The sequence below is a fragment of the Calypte anna genome, chromosome 2, assembly GCF_003957555.1.
Source record: "Calypte anna isolate BGI_N300 chromosome 2, bCalAnn1_v1.p, whole genome shotgun sequence".
Classification (NCBI taxonomy): Eukaryota; Metazoa; Chordata; class Aves; order Apodiformes; family Trochilidae; genus Calypte; species Calypte anna.
In genome coordinates, this window is record NC_044245.1 from 18,043,708 (window position 1) to 18,059,979 (window position 16,272).

The following is a 16,272-nucleotide window of genomic DNA, read 5'->3' on the forward strand; positions in this document are numbered from 1 at the left end:
TGAACACAGAAAATTCAACACTACTGCAGTTCCCCTGATGCAAGGCCTCTCTTCTTTTTTAAGAATACTGCTACTTCGTTTGTTCAAAAGCAACCAGTAGTACTGATATGATAGCATGTTCACAGATGAAAAAGCTATTTAACTGGGACTTGCCTCCACTTCCTTCAGGGAAAAGAACAGATTCTGTGAAAATGCTTCCAAACCTGAGCTGTTCTTCCCCATCTGTGTAAGGGATGCTTCTTTATTTTTAATCTTCTTACCGCTCTAAATGAAAACAGCCTGTGACTTGCTTTCTACATTGTTAGGAGATAAGGGCAACAAAACTCCTGTAAACAGAACTGGTCAAACCTTTTGTGTTGGCCCTAACAGCAGTGTTTCCTGGTTCACAGTTTCAGTGGCTCTCAAGGATGTAGCTCTGTCTCAACTTATTTTCTGTTTTATAGACACAGCCTAGGATTTGGAATGTTTCTCTTCTCATCAACAGTCTGATTGCATAAAGTCTGAATCATCAAACCTTGACAGCTGCAGTCTCTTTTCTGGATGTATAGATGACATCTCCTGATCTTGTTGTGGTTAGCCCTGAACCTGGCAGGTAGCTGCGCCGTGGAGGTGGAGGAGGTGGGGACTTGGTCAGTTTGTCATTATCGTGTTCTCCATCAGGAACTTCTTCTGCAAGTAAACAGAGTACCACAAAATGAGCCTAGGAAAAATTATTTTCATCCCTGCTTGGACTGGAAAGGAAAAATATGTCTTAAAAGGTCTTGCTGCAGAATATCTAAGAATAGAAACACATTTGGGATTCAAGTGGAAACACCTTGAGCAAAAGCAGACAGTGCTGCATTTGTACAGAGAAAACTTGTCACTTCAGCCAGAAATTATCAGTAAAACTCTTGTCCTTCATGTCACTGTGGCTGGGACAGCCCTTGGTGTACAAGTTGTGACAGCACAGCACACTTCTGCAAACCAACCACTTGTAAAGGAGCACGTAAGGTTCAGTTGGGTGTCAGGTTCAAGATAAAGTAGTGTGGTCACTGATTTGACTACTTGCAAAACACCAAACCTGGAGGCTTCTTGTCATTTGCAGAAATTCTGAAGCAGCCAGCACACATTGCTGTTCTAGCTGGGAGGTGCTGAGGCAAGCTGCTAGGAATGGAGCTGAAGAGTTTTCTCCATCATAGCTGGAAAAAACTTGCTAAGTTCACACAAAGGCTGAGAAGGAAAATGTAAACACTGCTCTGGAGATGCCACCTCTCCAATTCAGTGAGTTCTCTCACCTCTGAGAAGGGCAGGAGAGCACCAAGAGCAACTGTGCTTGCTTCTCTTCTAAGACCACAATTGTTTTCACTTTACTTACTTCTAACTATTCCAGGAATGTGTAAGTTTGAATTATCATATAAGAGTCCTATATGTATATATGGCTAACCCACAAAGATTCAAATACCAAATCCAACAGCTCAGCAGAGCCAGCCCTTTGTCTTCAATGAGAGTTTTCCAAGAAAAAAACAGTTTCTCAAACTGGTATTTCCCCATCGTGATGCTTCCCCAGTCAGCTGTCACTTCCACTTCCCCACTGTCACTGGATGGCACATTTTCCAGAAGCAGCATTACATTGCTTGCGACTTGTCCCTCTGTCTTTCTGGTCACGGACTAAGCATCATACCTGGCAACAGCAGCCATGTTCAAACACTGCTGTCTACAAGGTTTGTTTCCAAGAGTGAGAGAATGACCTTTCTTGCAGCTACTCAATGTTATATAAACAGCTGGAATAAATATAACCCAGAAGGATTAAACCTCCTGCTTTGGGGATTACACAGCTGTTTAGGGCTAAGTAGTCCCTTCTGGCAAGTTATTGCATAACTGCCAGCTCCTGGGGCTGTGCCAGGCTCCTCTGATGTGCTCACTGGCCCCTGGGGCTGGACAGAGCTCTTGTCTGACCCAGCCTCATCTTTGTTCCCTTCTTAGCTCAAATGTCCTTTGAAACAGTTTAAGCTTAAAGAAATGCTCTGCTGTGCTATCTCCTTCCCTGTTTATCTGGCACTTTCTCACAGGACTGCAATAAGAGTGAACTTCCAGATGTGCTTTACAGTATACCACTTTGGTTAATACACACCACTAAGTTTTTCATGACCTCAGATGACTCTTACTTCTGTAAAATCGGAGTATTGCCTAAGATGGTGTTTAGCAGACTGTGAGGTGGGGGTCTGTGAAATTCCCTACTCCTTTTGATGGGTTTAAGCTGCTACCCTCAAACTGGTAGTGGCTCTGACTGCAAGGACACCAAAGTTTTTTGCACATTTAAGAGGAGCAAGGATGGATGACAGACACGGAAGGCAGAAAGACATAAAAATTCCTACCATCTCCTTCCACATATGTAAGACATTCATTCATCTCCATCTTCAAAATGGGAAATCAGAAGGAGAACCACAGGCAAGAGAAATTGTCAGTGAATAGCAGCTGTACCCACATCCTGCAACTGGAGTCGTTAAGGAGAGACTGTGATGGGGATTTCTCTCAGTCAATGCAACAACAAAGGGCAAGATGCAAAACTTTAAAGCTGGATTTCTATTATCTTCGCTAAACCATGTTAATTCCCCAATCTAAATGGGTAGAAAATAAAATTATGGAGGAAAAAACCTGAGGAAAAGGCCTCCTTCTAATACTTTGGGTTTTGTTTTTTTTTCCCTCTTACAGCTGAATTCTTCTAGCATATTTACAGAGGAAGGAGTAAATGGACAAGGACAATTCACTCAGTTGGAAACCAACCATGATCAAAACGGCTATTTTATGGAAACTTCTTTGGTGCCAAAGGGCTCAGCACTAAAACAGGAGCTGTTTTTTATCATCAGCCAATTCACTGAACTGAAGCATTCTTCAGCAGGCACAGCCAGACTGGAATTAATTTCTCCCACCATACAAATTTCTACTTGTACAAAAAAAATCCACTGTGTCTTAAAATCATCTGAAAATAATAATGCCTGCCTAGAAGCAGCTTTTGTAGTCAAATAAGTCAACTCTCTTTAGTGGAAGCTATTGATCACTCAGCACTTGCAAAAATCAGTGCATTTTCATATATGAAAGCACAAAATGAAATGAAGGAGCCCAATTTCTAATGTACAAGCGAGACACATTCCCCATATTTTTCACTGAACAATCTTGGTAACAAATAAGAGTTAGACTTGAGATATTAAGAAGCCATCTGCAAAACTGTGTAAAGTGTGTGATTTTACTTTGTTTTGTGCTTTTCAACAGAAAAAATAAGTTTTTCTTCATGAGGTTTTGTGTGGAGAATGGCTGAGACAACATATTCTAGCAAAATGATCTATGTGGCTTCTGCAGCAAAGCCAAAGGAGGACTCTTCTAATTTATGGCCAAGATGTCTTATGCACTACATTAGAAAGCAGGTGGTTTCTTTTTCTTCATGTGACTCAGTTTTCTACTCTACAGTAGACTGACACTGCAATTTTCATCTTGAATCATAGAAGAGTTGGGTAGCATGTGAGATATTTAATCAGATATTAAGGAACAGTTTTGCTGTTCCATTATTTATGTTACCATTACAGGATTCATTATGAACAACAGAAGGCAAATGTCTGAGTCTCATCAAATTTCTCATTAAATCTGCTGGCTGCACACTGTGCAAAACTGTATTCTTGAAGCAGTCTAGCTATCTGAGTTACAAAACTTCTCTGTTGCTATGGTCTGTACTTTTTAAGATGTCACAGCTCACTGCAACCATATGGTATTTATTTTCACTGACATTTTCTATTTATGCTACACATTATACAAGTTCAAGTTAATTCTGTTGATAGCCAGTAACTTCACTGAACAGTGCCAGAATTCTGAAATTATTTTATGAGGTTCACAGAGAATGTATGTATGCTTTGAAACATTCAAGGAGCCACAAGTTGTCAGAGCTAAAAGTGTGCCCAGAACACAATGCTGGATCTGAAAGTACTCATAAAAATTCTTTATGGATTTTTGTACACAAGCCCCAGGGCATTGTTTTGGAGCTATCTGCAACCTTGGCATACCAATACCCTGAGTGCAGCATGCAGCTCTGGTCTTCACAGCTACAGAAGGAAGTAGTGGAGTTAGATAAGGGCAACTGAAATGAGCCTGGGGAGGGAGCAGCTGGCCTAGAAAGCTGCCAGTTTGCAGTTTGGAGCCCATGGGATAGGCTGAGACCTCCAGGAGATGATCAGGGCTTGATTCACATTCAACCTGACACTCCTACATCTCTATCACAGCTGTGGACAGTCAGAATGCTTACCATGAATGTCACCATAATTCATTTTTACATATCTCTCCACTTCCCCAAGACAATTCAGCTATGTAGCATCACAGGTAAATTTCAGGACTCTGAGACTTACCAAAAACATTGGTTGTACTTATAATTTAGATTATGAAGTCAGCAAGGATCACTAACACCAAGTATTCTAACTTTCCACTAAACATAGGTTCAAGGATTTAAGCAGGTTTTGTCATGCACAAGCATGTTCAGAAAGAAACACATTATTGCTCAAAGATTTAAAGTGGCAGAGAATCCCACATAATGGAAATGTATTGATCAGTTACTCTAAATGTTAAAATTTGACAGCTAATTTTTAATGTGGCTTTTCTAGCTTCAGCTTCCAATTGCTGGAACTTGTCAGAACATGTTCTGCAAAGTTAAAAGATTTCCCTGCTCTCAAAAACCTCAGGCATGTCTTGATTTTATTTTGATAACAAAAAGAGCTTTTTAGATTTACTATGGTAAGACTACTTGTGCTTAAACCGTTCATGGTTCTCTCCAGAGCTCTCTGTAATGCTAACCTTTTAAGTGTGAAACTGAACACAGTATACTAGATATAGATATAGTATAGTATACAGATATCTCATCTCTGGCAAAAGCAAGATGTACTCTTATGCTTATGAGGAGTCATTCACACTCTCAGTTGCAATATGTGGAAATCCATGTTCATCTGGTTACCCACACTGGAATCTGCAAAATTACTGCATCTAGTACACAGGACTTGCATTATTCCTCAAGGACATACTCACAAGCATGATCAAGAACACAGGAATATGTAAACTAAAACAATCTAGAAAGTAAAAAAAAATAAATGATCTTTTGTGGATATGCAATTCTTTAGCAACATTTACTCTAGCAAACCTTACCTGAAACTTCTGGCTTTTCAATTGCATCTCCTTTAGGCAGGGCTGGTGGCTGGGGAGGCATCTCCAGGTTAGGAATTGACTTCATTATATTGGCCTGGGCCTCTTCCAAGAGCTTTTCAAATTCCTTTCCATTATAGTGATCAAGATTCTGTCTTTTCTCTTCCCATTTCTTTTCAGCTTTCTAGACAAAAACAGTGAAACATTTATTTCTCTGATTTCTGTTATGACCACTTGAGAAGAAAAATCCATGTGTAAACAACACAGGGCAATGTGGATAGATTCTTTCAGTTATTGTCAACAGCTCAAGGAAATACATTAACACTAACTGCACTGGATCTGACTTCCACTGTACTAGATATGGTACAAACACATGACAGACTGACACTGGCCACTGCTCACTAAAGGAACAAAGGTAAAATTTAAATCTGGGTCACTGCCTTACTATATCACACTGGTGATTAACATGCATGTCTGTAACATGACATGAGAGTTCACTTGTGGGTTTTCTCAACATCCCTGTGTGAAACCACTGGAACTTCACATTCTTTCACTCCTACCTCTCCATATATGAAAGACTTTGAGATTTAAAGAGTGAATGAAATCCCCTAATGCAAGCATTGCCAGAGAATCATTTGTTAGTATTAAAAAATAAGGTATTCTAAAAAGATATTTTTAAAATGAAGGTTATTTAAGAAACACAGTTACTCAATTTGGTTACTGGTTATTGGTTAGCATCCCACCCACATCTCAAGAGGGAGTCTGGGAGCTCAGACCCAGAGAGAGGACAACTGGCTGAGCAGAATACACCATACCTCAATTGATACAGCTCGGTTTCTGGTACTTGCACTGTGAATTTCCTCAATGAAAAGACTTTGCATGGTGGTGCCATTGATGGAGACCTGTGATGCTGGTGTGGCTTGTGTGGGCTGAGATCCTGTTGCAGGCTCTTGCACAGGGGCTGGTGGGGTGGCTGAGCTGTGGCTGCCTCCTGGCACAGCTTCACTGTGGCTGGATGCAGGGGGTGAACCCTGGGAGTGGCTGACCAGGGCTGATGAGTGCTGAGACTGATGAATGACAACAGGTGAGCTCTGCACATGATGGACTGTCATTGTTGAGACAGGGACAACTTCTGACTTGACTGATGACACCTGTGACTCTGACGTGAGGTTTTGCTGGGCATGCCCCTGAGCATGCTTGAGCTCTTCCTGGTTTTTCAGACTCTCAGCTGCAGTGGCCTTTTCCATAGCAGAGTATTGCAAGGATGGATCTGTGCCCCTCAGCAGTCCTTCTGTAGCATGCCTGTCCCACCAAAGTGAACAGAACGGCATGGCACATGGTTAGCATACAGGCAATCATGAGCAGTAATGAACAACAAACTTTTGCAGGGCAAAAGCACCTGTATCAAACCCATCAAAATGGTGTTTTTCCTCCCTGATGTTCCTGGTTGTGTGATTTTATAGCTTTCTCTCAGAGTCAGGGACTCAAGAGTTTTTAAGAATTTTCTTTAAGTAAAACTGAGACAACCACCACTGATAATTTGGCCTGATTCACTGGTTTTGAGCAGTAACTAAATCCAGTGCCTATTGCCTCATATAAATCAGCAGTCATTTGCTGCTCATATATTCTGACAAACATAGCAAAACACTGGCACTTAGTGGACACAAATTTTATCTAAGATTTCAAGTTTCTCCAGCACATCTTTCTTGCAAAGAACAAAAAAAGAATTCACATGAATTCACAAGCATATAGAAAAATACTTATTTATCTCAGAAGTTTTATATCTTTATCCACTTAGAATATTTTCCTGTTTTATTTCTTACTGCTGCATTTTTTATGACACACATTTTCAGTGTCAAGGAATATTTCTGTTAACTTAGAATGCTGTAAATGCATGGAGTTATTTATCTCAGATGTGGGACTGATGCCACTCTGTAAGCTCTCTCATCCAGGTACTTCCCAAATCTGTAATCCTTGAGTTCAGAGGCAAATAGTTTCAACCAGAAGATCTTGATGACAAGGGCTGTTGAGCAAACCAGATCCAGATTTTAGCCACTACACACAACACAGGAAAAGGCTGATTTGATTCCCCTTAAGAGGGCTCCAGGAAGAAGCTATGTAAAACTCCAAGCAAAAAGCATTTCTTAGAATTGCCTGGGTGAAAGGGGAGAACCCAAACCTGAAAGTTGTTTTAGCCCTGCTTGAGGAAATCTTTTAGTTTGGAAGAAAAAAAAAAAATAAATTCACCTCCTGAGCATGGTGAGGATATCAGTCATGCTGCGCACACGTTTCAGCAAGCTGTCTAACTTGTGTGGCTCTTCCTTTAGGAACCTCACAGCTTCCACCTCAATCCGGAGGATCGCACGCATTTTATTCTGCAACGTCGGGAACTCTCCTGCAAAGAGAACAACTGAGAAGCTCAAGAGAAAATTCTAAAAGGCCTGGGGAGTAATGGATGATGGGATGAATGAGTGTCTATCTCTCTGCAGGGACCATGCAACAAGCTCCTTAACCCTAACTTCAAATATTTTTTTAAGCTAACGAAAGTAAACGTCCCCAAATAAAAAGCAAAACTGCTCTCAGCCACTTGTGGTTAAAAGAGAAGAACCAAAAATAAAAAGGAAAAGCACAAACCTTTCAGGGTGGCAACAGCTTCTCCCACTTGACGCAAAAGAAACGCTCCATCTTCAACATCTTTCAGTGTAACTGTCTTGCTGGAAGCAGAGGAGTCCCTCTTCAGATCTTCAACAAATGCCTCCAGCTCACTGACAAAACAAAAATGTGGACATAAAATGTAGGAAGGATTTTCAGACTACAATCACATATATGTGGATGAATGGACTAAACTAAACCAGAAACCTCAACTGTGGCACCTTTAAATCTGACACCACAGGTTAAAAACCCACCAGGGTACCATGAGGGGAGCTGAGGATGCTGGAGAGTAAGTCTCACAGGATAGGAACACACTTGTAACTAGCCCAAGGCATTGATTTCTCTGACAGGCTGCAGATGTGCTGAGCATGACTTACCTCAGGGCAGCTGTGCTGCAAAGGGGAGGTGGGGTGGTGAAACACATCTAACAGCCAGCCCTCTGGGGATGCAAATCCTAGAAGGCTGTAGACGCACTGTACCATCACATTCAGTACTAGTTTGCACTTTGCATTTTCTCATTGCTCATGACATGCAAAGGAATGCCTAAGAGTAACAACCCAAAAACTGTCATGATGGCCCCTTGGAGCAGCCCTGTTTATCTTTCTGGTCCTGCAAGATAGTATGCAAACTCCTGGTTCCACAAATAGGCTGACTGAAACAGCAAGTGTGCATTGGGTGCAGCTCTCACTTAGCATTTGGATTTAAGAATTAATAACTTCAAACGTTTTATCCAACCACTGCTGTCTTGTGCTTCCTTTGGCTCCATCTGGTCCTTCCTCATCACTTTTCCCAGTATTTTTTCCAGTGATTCTGTATGTAAATTTTCCCAATCCTTCAGACACATAACTTTGATCTTGTTTTGTTTGTGGAGAGCCTTTTAAGGTTGAGACCAAATTGCTTTAGCTGGAGTTTTCACACATGAGCTTAAAAGTTTTTTTAAAAACCCTGAAATGCTTTATGTGCAACTACAAACACATTTATGGCTATACATGAAAACGATCATCTCTTGAGCATTTATCCTAAGAGAAATCTGCCTCTTATTAAGATAACAAAAACTCTAGAAGGAATATTCTGAGAAGCAGTTTAATAGCATGGCAGAAAACAATGCAAAGCAAACTCTGAACTGACAAGTCAGATACTAATTTTAACCTCATTTTGTGCCTCATTTCTTGCATCCACTCAGGGAGCAGTTTTGCAGTTGTAACAAGAGAGCCAAGATATGGGCTGATTGCCTGGAAAGGGGTAGAGGGCATCCCCCTTCTACACCAACCCCAGGTCTGCATTGCCACACGTTTTCTTGTGCCAGCACTGCCACACAAGATTACTTTTTTTCAGCCAGTTCACATCCCAGATCCATCTCCATGTTAACAGGAGGAAGAAAAGAGAGAAGTATGTGGCCAGTAACAAGATAAAAAGGAGAAAATCTCTTGCATCACAGTTCTGCACCCAGGTTAATTTAAAGTGGAAGCACAGTCAAACAGAACAGTAAATGGAAATACAATAGTACTTCTGATATACAGAGAAACAGAATTAGTATCAGGACTTGAACATGGAGTGTACAGGGCCAAAAGTTCCTGTCAATACAAAGAGTAAGAACTTCAGAAACTATGATTTTATTTTTAATTAAGAATCATAAGTTGCTTTTGAACAGGTCACAAACAAGTGAAGGGAAGCGTTCCTGTTCTCTGCCTTGATAAAGACTGGGGTGAACGAAATAATCTGCAAGAAATAATCCGAACGACCACACGATGGCAGCAAGCGAATGCCTCTCGGAGTATTTTTCCAGTGGAAGAGGCTCCGATAATGCAGACACCTTGCTGTCTGCCTGCCTCTGCAATAATGGGCACAGGTACAGTCTGGGGGGGAGCAGGAAAAAGAATTCGGCTCTGTGTCACTCACTGCAATACAAAGGCTCCTGCCCTCCGGAACTCTCTGCTACAATCATGCATCCTTCCCTGATTCTGGCACTCGGGATAGGCAGTGCTACTTTGGGAATCACAGGGTACCACTCCTCCCTTCTCCTCTGCTCTAACCTTTTGTAGAACAGCACTGAAAAAGCAGCTCCTCATACATCGGTGTCCACCAGGCAACAAAAAAAGTTAAGAACAGAAGCTTAAATTTGTTCCTGGGAAGAAACACAGGGGCAATAGTGTGATATTTTGCTAGCTCATGTGGGAAAGACAAGGGATAAAGGAAAGACTTGCAGGCAGCAGACAATGGTTACTTTTCCCCTTTGTTCTCTGAGAAGAACTGGAAGGGTGATGATAAACTCCTTTCATACCATACAGTGATACTATCAAATAAGACAACTGATCCGGAAATTACTCAGGGGATACCATATTACACTGTCTCATGTTGCTAACTACAAGAGGAAAGAAACTTCAGCCCTCAGGAGCCCAAGTCTGAAACAGATGAAGTGGGCTCCAGCACTTATTTTCTGTAACTGAGAAAACAACTGAGCTTCACAGATTGGACTGAACAATTAACAAGACTCACCTTAATGCAATTTGAGAAGACTAACACAGGATAAATTATTTTTCTGCATCTATGTTTTACACAGGGGAGCTGAGGCAAACTCTTATACTGGAATCTTTTTTAAGCAAAAATAAGCATCAGAGTATCAGTCTCAGACTGCAGAACAGGTATCAGTAGAACAGGTTACAAAATGAACTGACAAAATTAGTAGCAACAAATCACCCAGGCCAGATGGTATTTGCCCTGGAGTTCAATAGCAGCTTGAGGATGAAACAGTGGAACTATTAATGCTAAGCATCTAACTTCTTGATTAAAATTGCTTTGGCACCAAGTAGTGGAAAGTGTCAGAGATTACACAAATACATTTTTTGAAAGGGGATGGGGCTATCCAGGAAACTGCACTCTGGTGAGACTGACACCCAGACTGGTGCAATTGGTAGATACTAAATAAAGAATAAACAATGAAGAATTTGTGGACCAGTGGACAAATATGTTGTGTTAGGGAAGAATTAATGTGATTTGTCTGAAGAGAAGTCTCACAAATTCACAAGGAAACAACAACATAGGGAAAAAATATAGCCCAGAAGGCTTTCAGCAAGATATTTGAAGAAAAGTTTTCAAGAAAGGAAAGTTGCCATGGGGCAAGAGATAATTCTCTCATGGATAAAGTACTAAAAGTAAAGGAAAAGAATCAATGAACAGCTTATTCAATGAATACTGCTTGCTGGTGAGTTCCACAGGGATCAGTGCTAGGACTGGTGCTTTTCAACATAAATTATTCAGAGGACAGGATGAATAATATAGTAAAAAACCTCAGAAGGATATTAAATTATTTAGAGGAATAAAAAAGAAAGGCAACTGCAGAGGGCTGAAGATAGACCATCTGATACTCATTGACTAGGAAAAAATAAAGATCAAATTTACTCCTAATAAATGTTAAGTAATGCTCATAAGAGGAAAAACAAAACCAAAAACAACTGTACATAAACCAAACACTCCCCCAAACCCCTATGTTTTTATAAACAATAAAGAACTTCAAACTGATAATCACCTCTTGTGAGTGAGATGTTTGATTTGTAATGGAAACCATCATCACGTGGAGCTTGAGTAGAGGGGAACCCTTCACCATGGCACAGAATGAAGTCATGGTGTGCCTACATCAGATACAGCCATTGCAGAGCTCTCTTCTCTCCCCCTTCCATCTCACAGATGTACACTAGAGTTAGCAAGGGTATACTAAAAGGCCAAAGGATGACAAAACATGTAGAATGGCTGCTACAAGAGGAATAAGCAAGCAGACCCGATTTTTTCTAGGCAGGAAAAGGCATGATCAAAAAAGGGAGAGATCAGAAAAGGCATGATCAGAAAAGGGAGCTTCCATGATATGAGAACTAGCATGGAGAGGGTGAATATTCTGACATGTATAATTTAAGAGTTTGGGGACTGACTAACAGATGAAAGATTCAAAAAACAAACAAAAAGAGGTTGTTTCTACCAAAAAAAAAAATTACTCTATAGAATTCACTGTGCCTAGAAGCTGTACGTAAGTAAGTTTACAAACATTTTTAAATATACATAAATTAATGAGAAGCAAACAATCCATGCAGAGCTTTTGCATATGAAGATATCATCTACAGCTTGGAAAATCTCCTGAGCTACAAGTCATTAAAAGCAAGGTGATACCCTCTGAGCATTTTGTCATGTTCTTATATCCCTTCCCATGTATCTGCTACCAGTGGCTCCCGAAGACTGCTAAGTGGAGTTCTGTTTTTACTGAGCCCATTCTTATCATGTCTTATAAAAAAGTCTGATACTTTTCCTAACAAAAATATAAATTATAACTTTCTATGAATCATATCCAATCAGACACCTTGGATATGGCTACAATTTAAACACCGAGCTCAAAAACATCCATCTATCAAATTGCATACAGTTATCTCAGCATGTAGTAGTCACACCTGCAACATGCTCCTCACAACATAAATATTACATTATACAATGTGCTATATCATTGGAATTTGTCCTTGGACTTGTAAATTTTCAGGCTAGTATCTACAACCCCAAAAGTGTCACATATGACATCCCTAATGTTGAATCAAAAGACAAGATAAACTACCCAGTTAATTCTGTTTGTCACTGTTACAACTGTGAATAAACATTACATTTAACAGTGTTCATGAGATTCCACTAGGTATTTCTGAACTGTATTCTTGCCACAGATGTGCCATGCATGGGCACACTTTTGTAGGCACCATCATGAATAGCTGCTCAACAGAAAACTTGCTCTGCAACATGCACTGACATTTCTGCTCTTTACTACATGAAACTACCAATATATTTTTTTCCCAGTGATCATCTTCAGAAATGCAGAAAGAAGAGTTTTTGAAGCTGAGATTTACCCCATCAGGGTAGGAAATACACTTTTTAAAGTGTTGCAGAAATCCTTAAGCTCCCTTGTCTTGAAAGAAGACAGCCTACTGATTCAGTCCTGTGATTTAGGAATGGTCAAGAGGGCAGATGAAGGACTAAAAAAATGGTACTTTTTGCCCTGTAGCTTTGCATTTTACACATCTGTACTGGGATCATCTTAATTGTAAGTGCCCATAAAGAAATGCTAACCTTTTCCTGAATACTGACAGTAACATTTGATGTCTAATTTGTGATGTATGCTCATACTTTTAACAGGCATCAGTATTGTTGTCAGCTGTGCTTTTTCTTTTGGGCTGTGATCCTGCAATCATGCAAATACATGAAGATATCTCACTGGACACAACTGATGAAAAATTGTTCTGATTTAATGTGTTTTTTCCAGCATGCCTCTAAAAGGGCTGAACTAATACAGCCTCTGACTGATCTAAGACAGACACTTTCCTGTAACATAAACAAATTAACTAGCACAGAAGCAGCATAAAGCCTGTGAGCAGAATGAATTCCAAACACTGATAAAACAGAACCATATTGCAATCAAAGTCATATCCTAAACGAGCAGCTGTAACAACTACTGCTGTTTGCACTTGACCTCACTCAGTATCCATTTTGTGAGGCAACGCAATGAACAGCATTCACACAAATTGTTCTTTCCACAGAGATCAAACAAGCTACAAACTCAGTGATGAGGTACAAAGGAATGAAGTGATGAACACAAGGGTAAGCACTTAAGACTACAACACAATGTTATTTAAAACTAAAAAGCAGCCAAGAGGAATATATACACCAGCATGGACTATTACTACATGTTAAATTTTTCTCCACAGAAAACATTCTACTTTATATTTACAGATGCACTGATTTTATTAAAAATCTTATTCATCTGATAATACTTCGATCATCAGGAAAGATTTACTCGCCTTAGTTGTCAATAACTGTATTCCTACTGCTCTTCAATCATAAATTCCAATGACAAGCAGACTCTAAAGTTTCACTATTATAGATCAATTCTTCAGGTATGAACTAAGGTAGTAATGGGAAATAATTAGTTATATAGCATCTTACAAATACAAGTGTTAGAACAATTTAAATTGTTTATTGATTTCAGTTTCATCTTGCCTCCTGCTGACTCTGAAAATGGACTAAACAAACAACTAGATCCAACCAGTCTTGGTAGACTAAGGTTTCTGAGGGAAAAGGGTCTTACAAAGAGCTTTTACACTGCCAACAGGAAAAAAAATCCCAATGAGTACATTTTAGACAGACTGGCATTGCTGACAGCAATTAAACTTCAGGCCTCTATTTATGAGCTTCTCCTACCTCTCCCATGCAATAGCCAAAGCACTTACTGTTCAATTCTGATTTTTAGCTTTAAAGCCAAACTCCTTGTCTTTCTTTGCATCCATTCATTCTTAAGAAATCCTCCCTTCTTCCCTAAAGTGTAATATATAAGGAGGAAGAGGAGAACTAGAGTAGGGGGGAGGCTATCAGAAGACGGTGGAGGTCATGGTCCCTCTACATGGGACTTCTGAAGAGGTTGAAAGTCTTCATCCTACTGGGACTGACCCAGTGGGCTGTGCTTAGAAGGATGCTCAGTCAGGATCAGTGGTTTGTACAACACAGACACAGTTTTACAGCCAATATAAAGTGCAAGGAAACACAGATAAAATAGCATACACAGGTGCAGTTTTGCCAAACGTATACTAGTTTTAAGTTTAAAGTTAAACTTTAAATTTTCACTAAAGCTACTACTTTACGGAATAAAAATCCAGGCAAAAGCAACAAATTCTAAGAGGCTTCTCAACCCACCATAACTTCTTTACTATCTTTTCTTCCTCGTTGAGGTATTTCTGTCTCTCTTGTTCCACCAGGTTGCGCTGTCGCTGTACAGGATCTTCAAGCCTCTTCACTGTTTCAATCATTTTGCCATTGATTTCCTGCTCTGCTTTCTTCACCATTGCCCTCAGCATCTCCTGGTTCTGTAGCTGTTGCACAAAAGAAATCAACTTCAGTTTTTTCTACTGGACTGAAATCCCTGGCAACAGAATACATTGCAGAGCTCAGAAATAGGTTGGAATAAACACAGCCCTACATCAAAAGGGCTTTAACTTCTTCTCTCCCTCTTTACCTATAAACATTATTTCATGAGGAAGTACAGGGGATGAGAAAAGCCTAAATCTGATTAACTTCTCATGTATATCTAACCTCCAGATAGTGAGTTGACAAACAAAAGATGTTGGCATCAGTACACCACCTTCAATGCACAACTTCTGCAAGGATTGTGACCCCTTTATTCTGCTCACCCCAGCAAGAATCAAGAATTAATCCCACCTCTTGGGAATGCTGGAAGCCTGACTTCCACTTTGCATGTAGCTTGTAAACTTATGTGTTGCTCTGCCTATACATGTCTAGTGGATAATCCCACATATTAGTGACAAGGCTGAAACTCTTCTCAGAGTAAAATTTTTCAGTTTCTCAAGTAGCAGAGGAAGGATTGAGCCATCCTGTGTAATTTGGTACAGACATACAGCTCATCTGCAATACACAGAAACTCCCTTACCTACCAGGATCCCTCCCCCTCTTTATAATATGGTAATTTTTTCAGAACTGTAAAGTCACACATTCCTTGCCTTAGCCTTATGTGTCTAAAGCATTCATTTTCTTACTGATAATAAGTTTGCAGAGAAAAATATAGCAAACTAGACTGTACTCTTCTGTGGGTAGCCTTAGAACAGCTAGGCCTCCCACTCACACAAACCGAAACTGCTGAAGTGTTTTACACAAACTGTAAGATTCAAAATGATAAGAAGGATTCCATCTAGTCACATCTTTAGGATACAGGCAACACAAACACAATTCTGTTAGCACAGCAGCCTTCTCATACTGTAAGACTTTAAAAAACACCTGTGTCAAACCTGGGAGACAAAGTTTCAAGTTTTAAAACTAGCAATTGAACCATCAGGTGTCTCCTTAACATACAGGCTCAATAGACAAACCACACGTAACACAAAGTAAAACTACTAGTTCATAAAAAGAATCATAAAAAAGGATTACCTACAATACACTGTAATGCAACAAGTGAAAAAAAAACCTTTGCCCAGGTCACTCTTTCCAGTCGGTATGGGAGTGACAGGAACAAACTCAATGCTCCTCTCCCAATTCTACAGTCCTTGTGCTCCACTGTGCCTTCTCCAGCAACACAATTGTGTTGAGAGGGAGGGTAACACTGCATGGAAAGTGATGGAAATCTGACACAGCAAAATGACTTGGGAAATGTGAAAAAGGTGGTGAGAAGGTCAGTAACAGAGTCAGACTTAGGCCACAGGTATCCAGAATTTAAGTCTGCTATGCTCCTCAGCTGGTATCACTTTAGTTTTAATACTAAAACTGAGTATGTGTGTGTAAGGGTGTGCAATGGCAGGTACACTTTTTTCTGTACTATGGGAGTATATAGGGGTTCTATACTGTAGTGACACCCACAGCTAAGGTGCTTGTCACTTCTGTTCATTCAGTGCTTGAACAGTATTAGAAAGTTTTAGTCAAAAAACTTCCTCCATTTCAGAT

The 16,272-nt window shown here is 40.1% G+C and overlaps 1 protein-coding gene across 12 annotated transcripts in view; it reads right to left on the reverse strand.

Moving 5' to 3' along the window:
• The window catches only part of KIAA1217 (KIAA1217 ortholog), a 339,766-nt gene that overhangs the window by 12,736 nt on the left and 310,758 nt on the right, over nucleotides 1-16,272 (reverse strand). For all 12 annotated transcript variants that reach the window (XM_030445014.1, XM_030445023.1, XM_030445015.1 and 9 more), the window contains 6 exons: nucleotides 14,518-14,693; nucleotides 7,789-7,919; nucleotides 7,402-7,549; nucleotides 5,970-6,456; nucleotides 5,158-5,338; nucleotides 515-669 (listed from right to left, as the gene is read on the reverse strand). In XM_030445014.1, coding sequence (XP_030300874.1) covers nucleotides 515-669; nucleotides 5,158-5,338; nucleotides 5,970-6,456; nucleotides 7,402-7,549; nucleotides 7,789-7,919; nucleotides 14,518-14,693 — 1,278 coding nt within the window. The remainder of the gene's footprint in view (nucleotides 1-514; nucleotides 670-5,157; nucleotides 5,339-5,969; nucleotides 6,457-7,401; nucleotides 7,550-7,788; nucleotides 7,920-14,517; nucleotides 14,694-16,272) is intronic.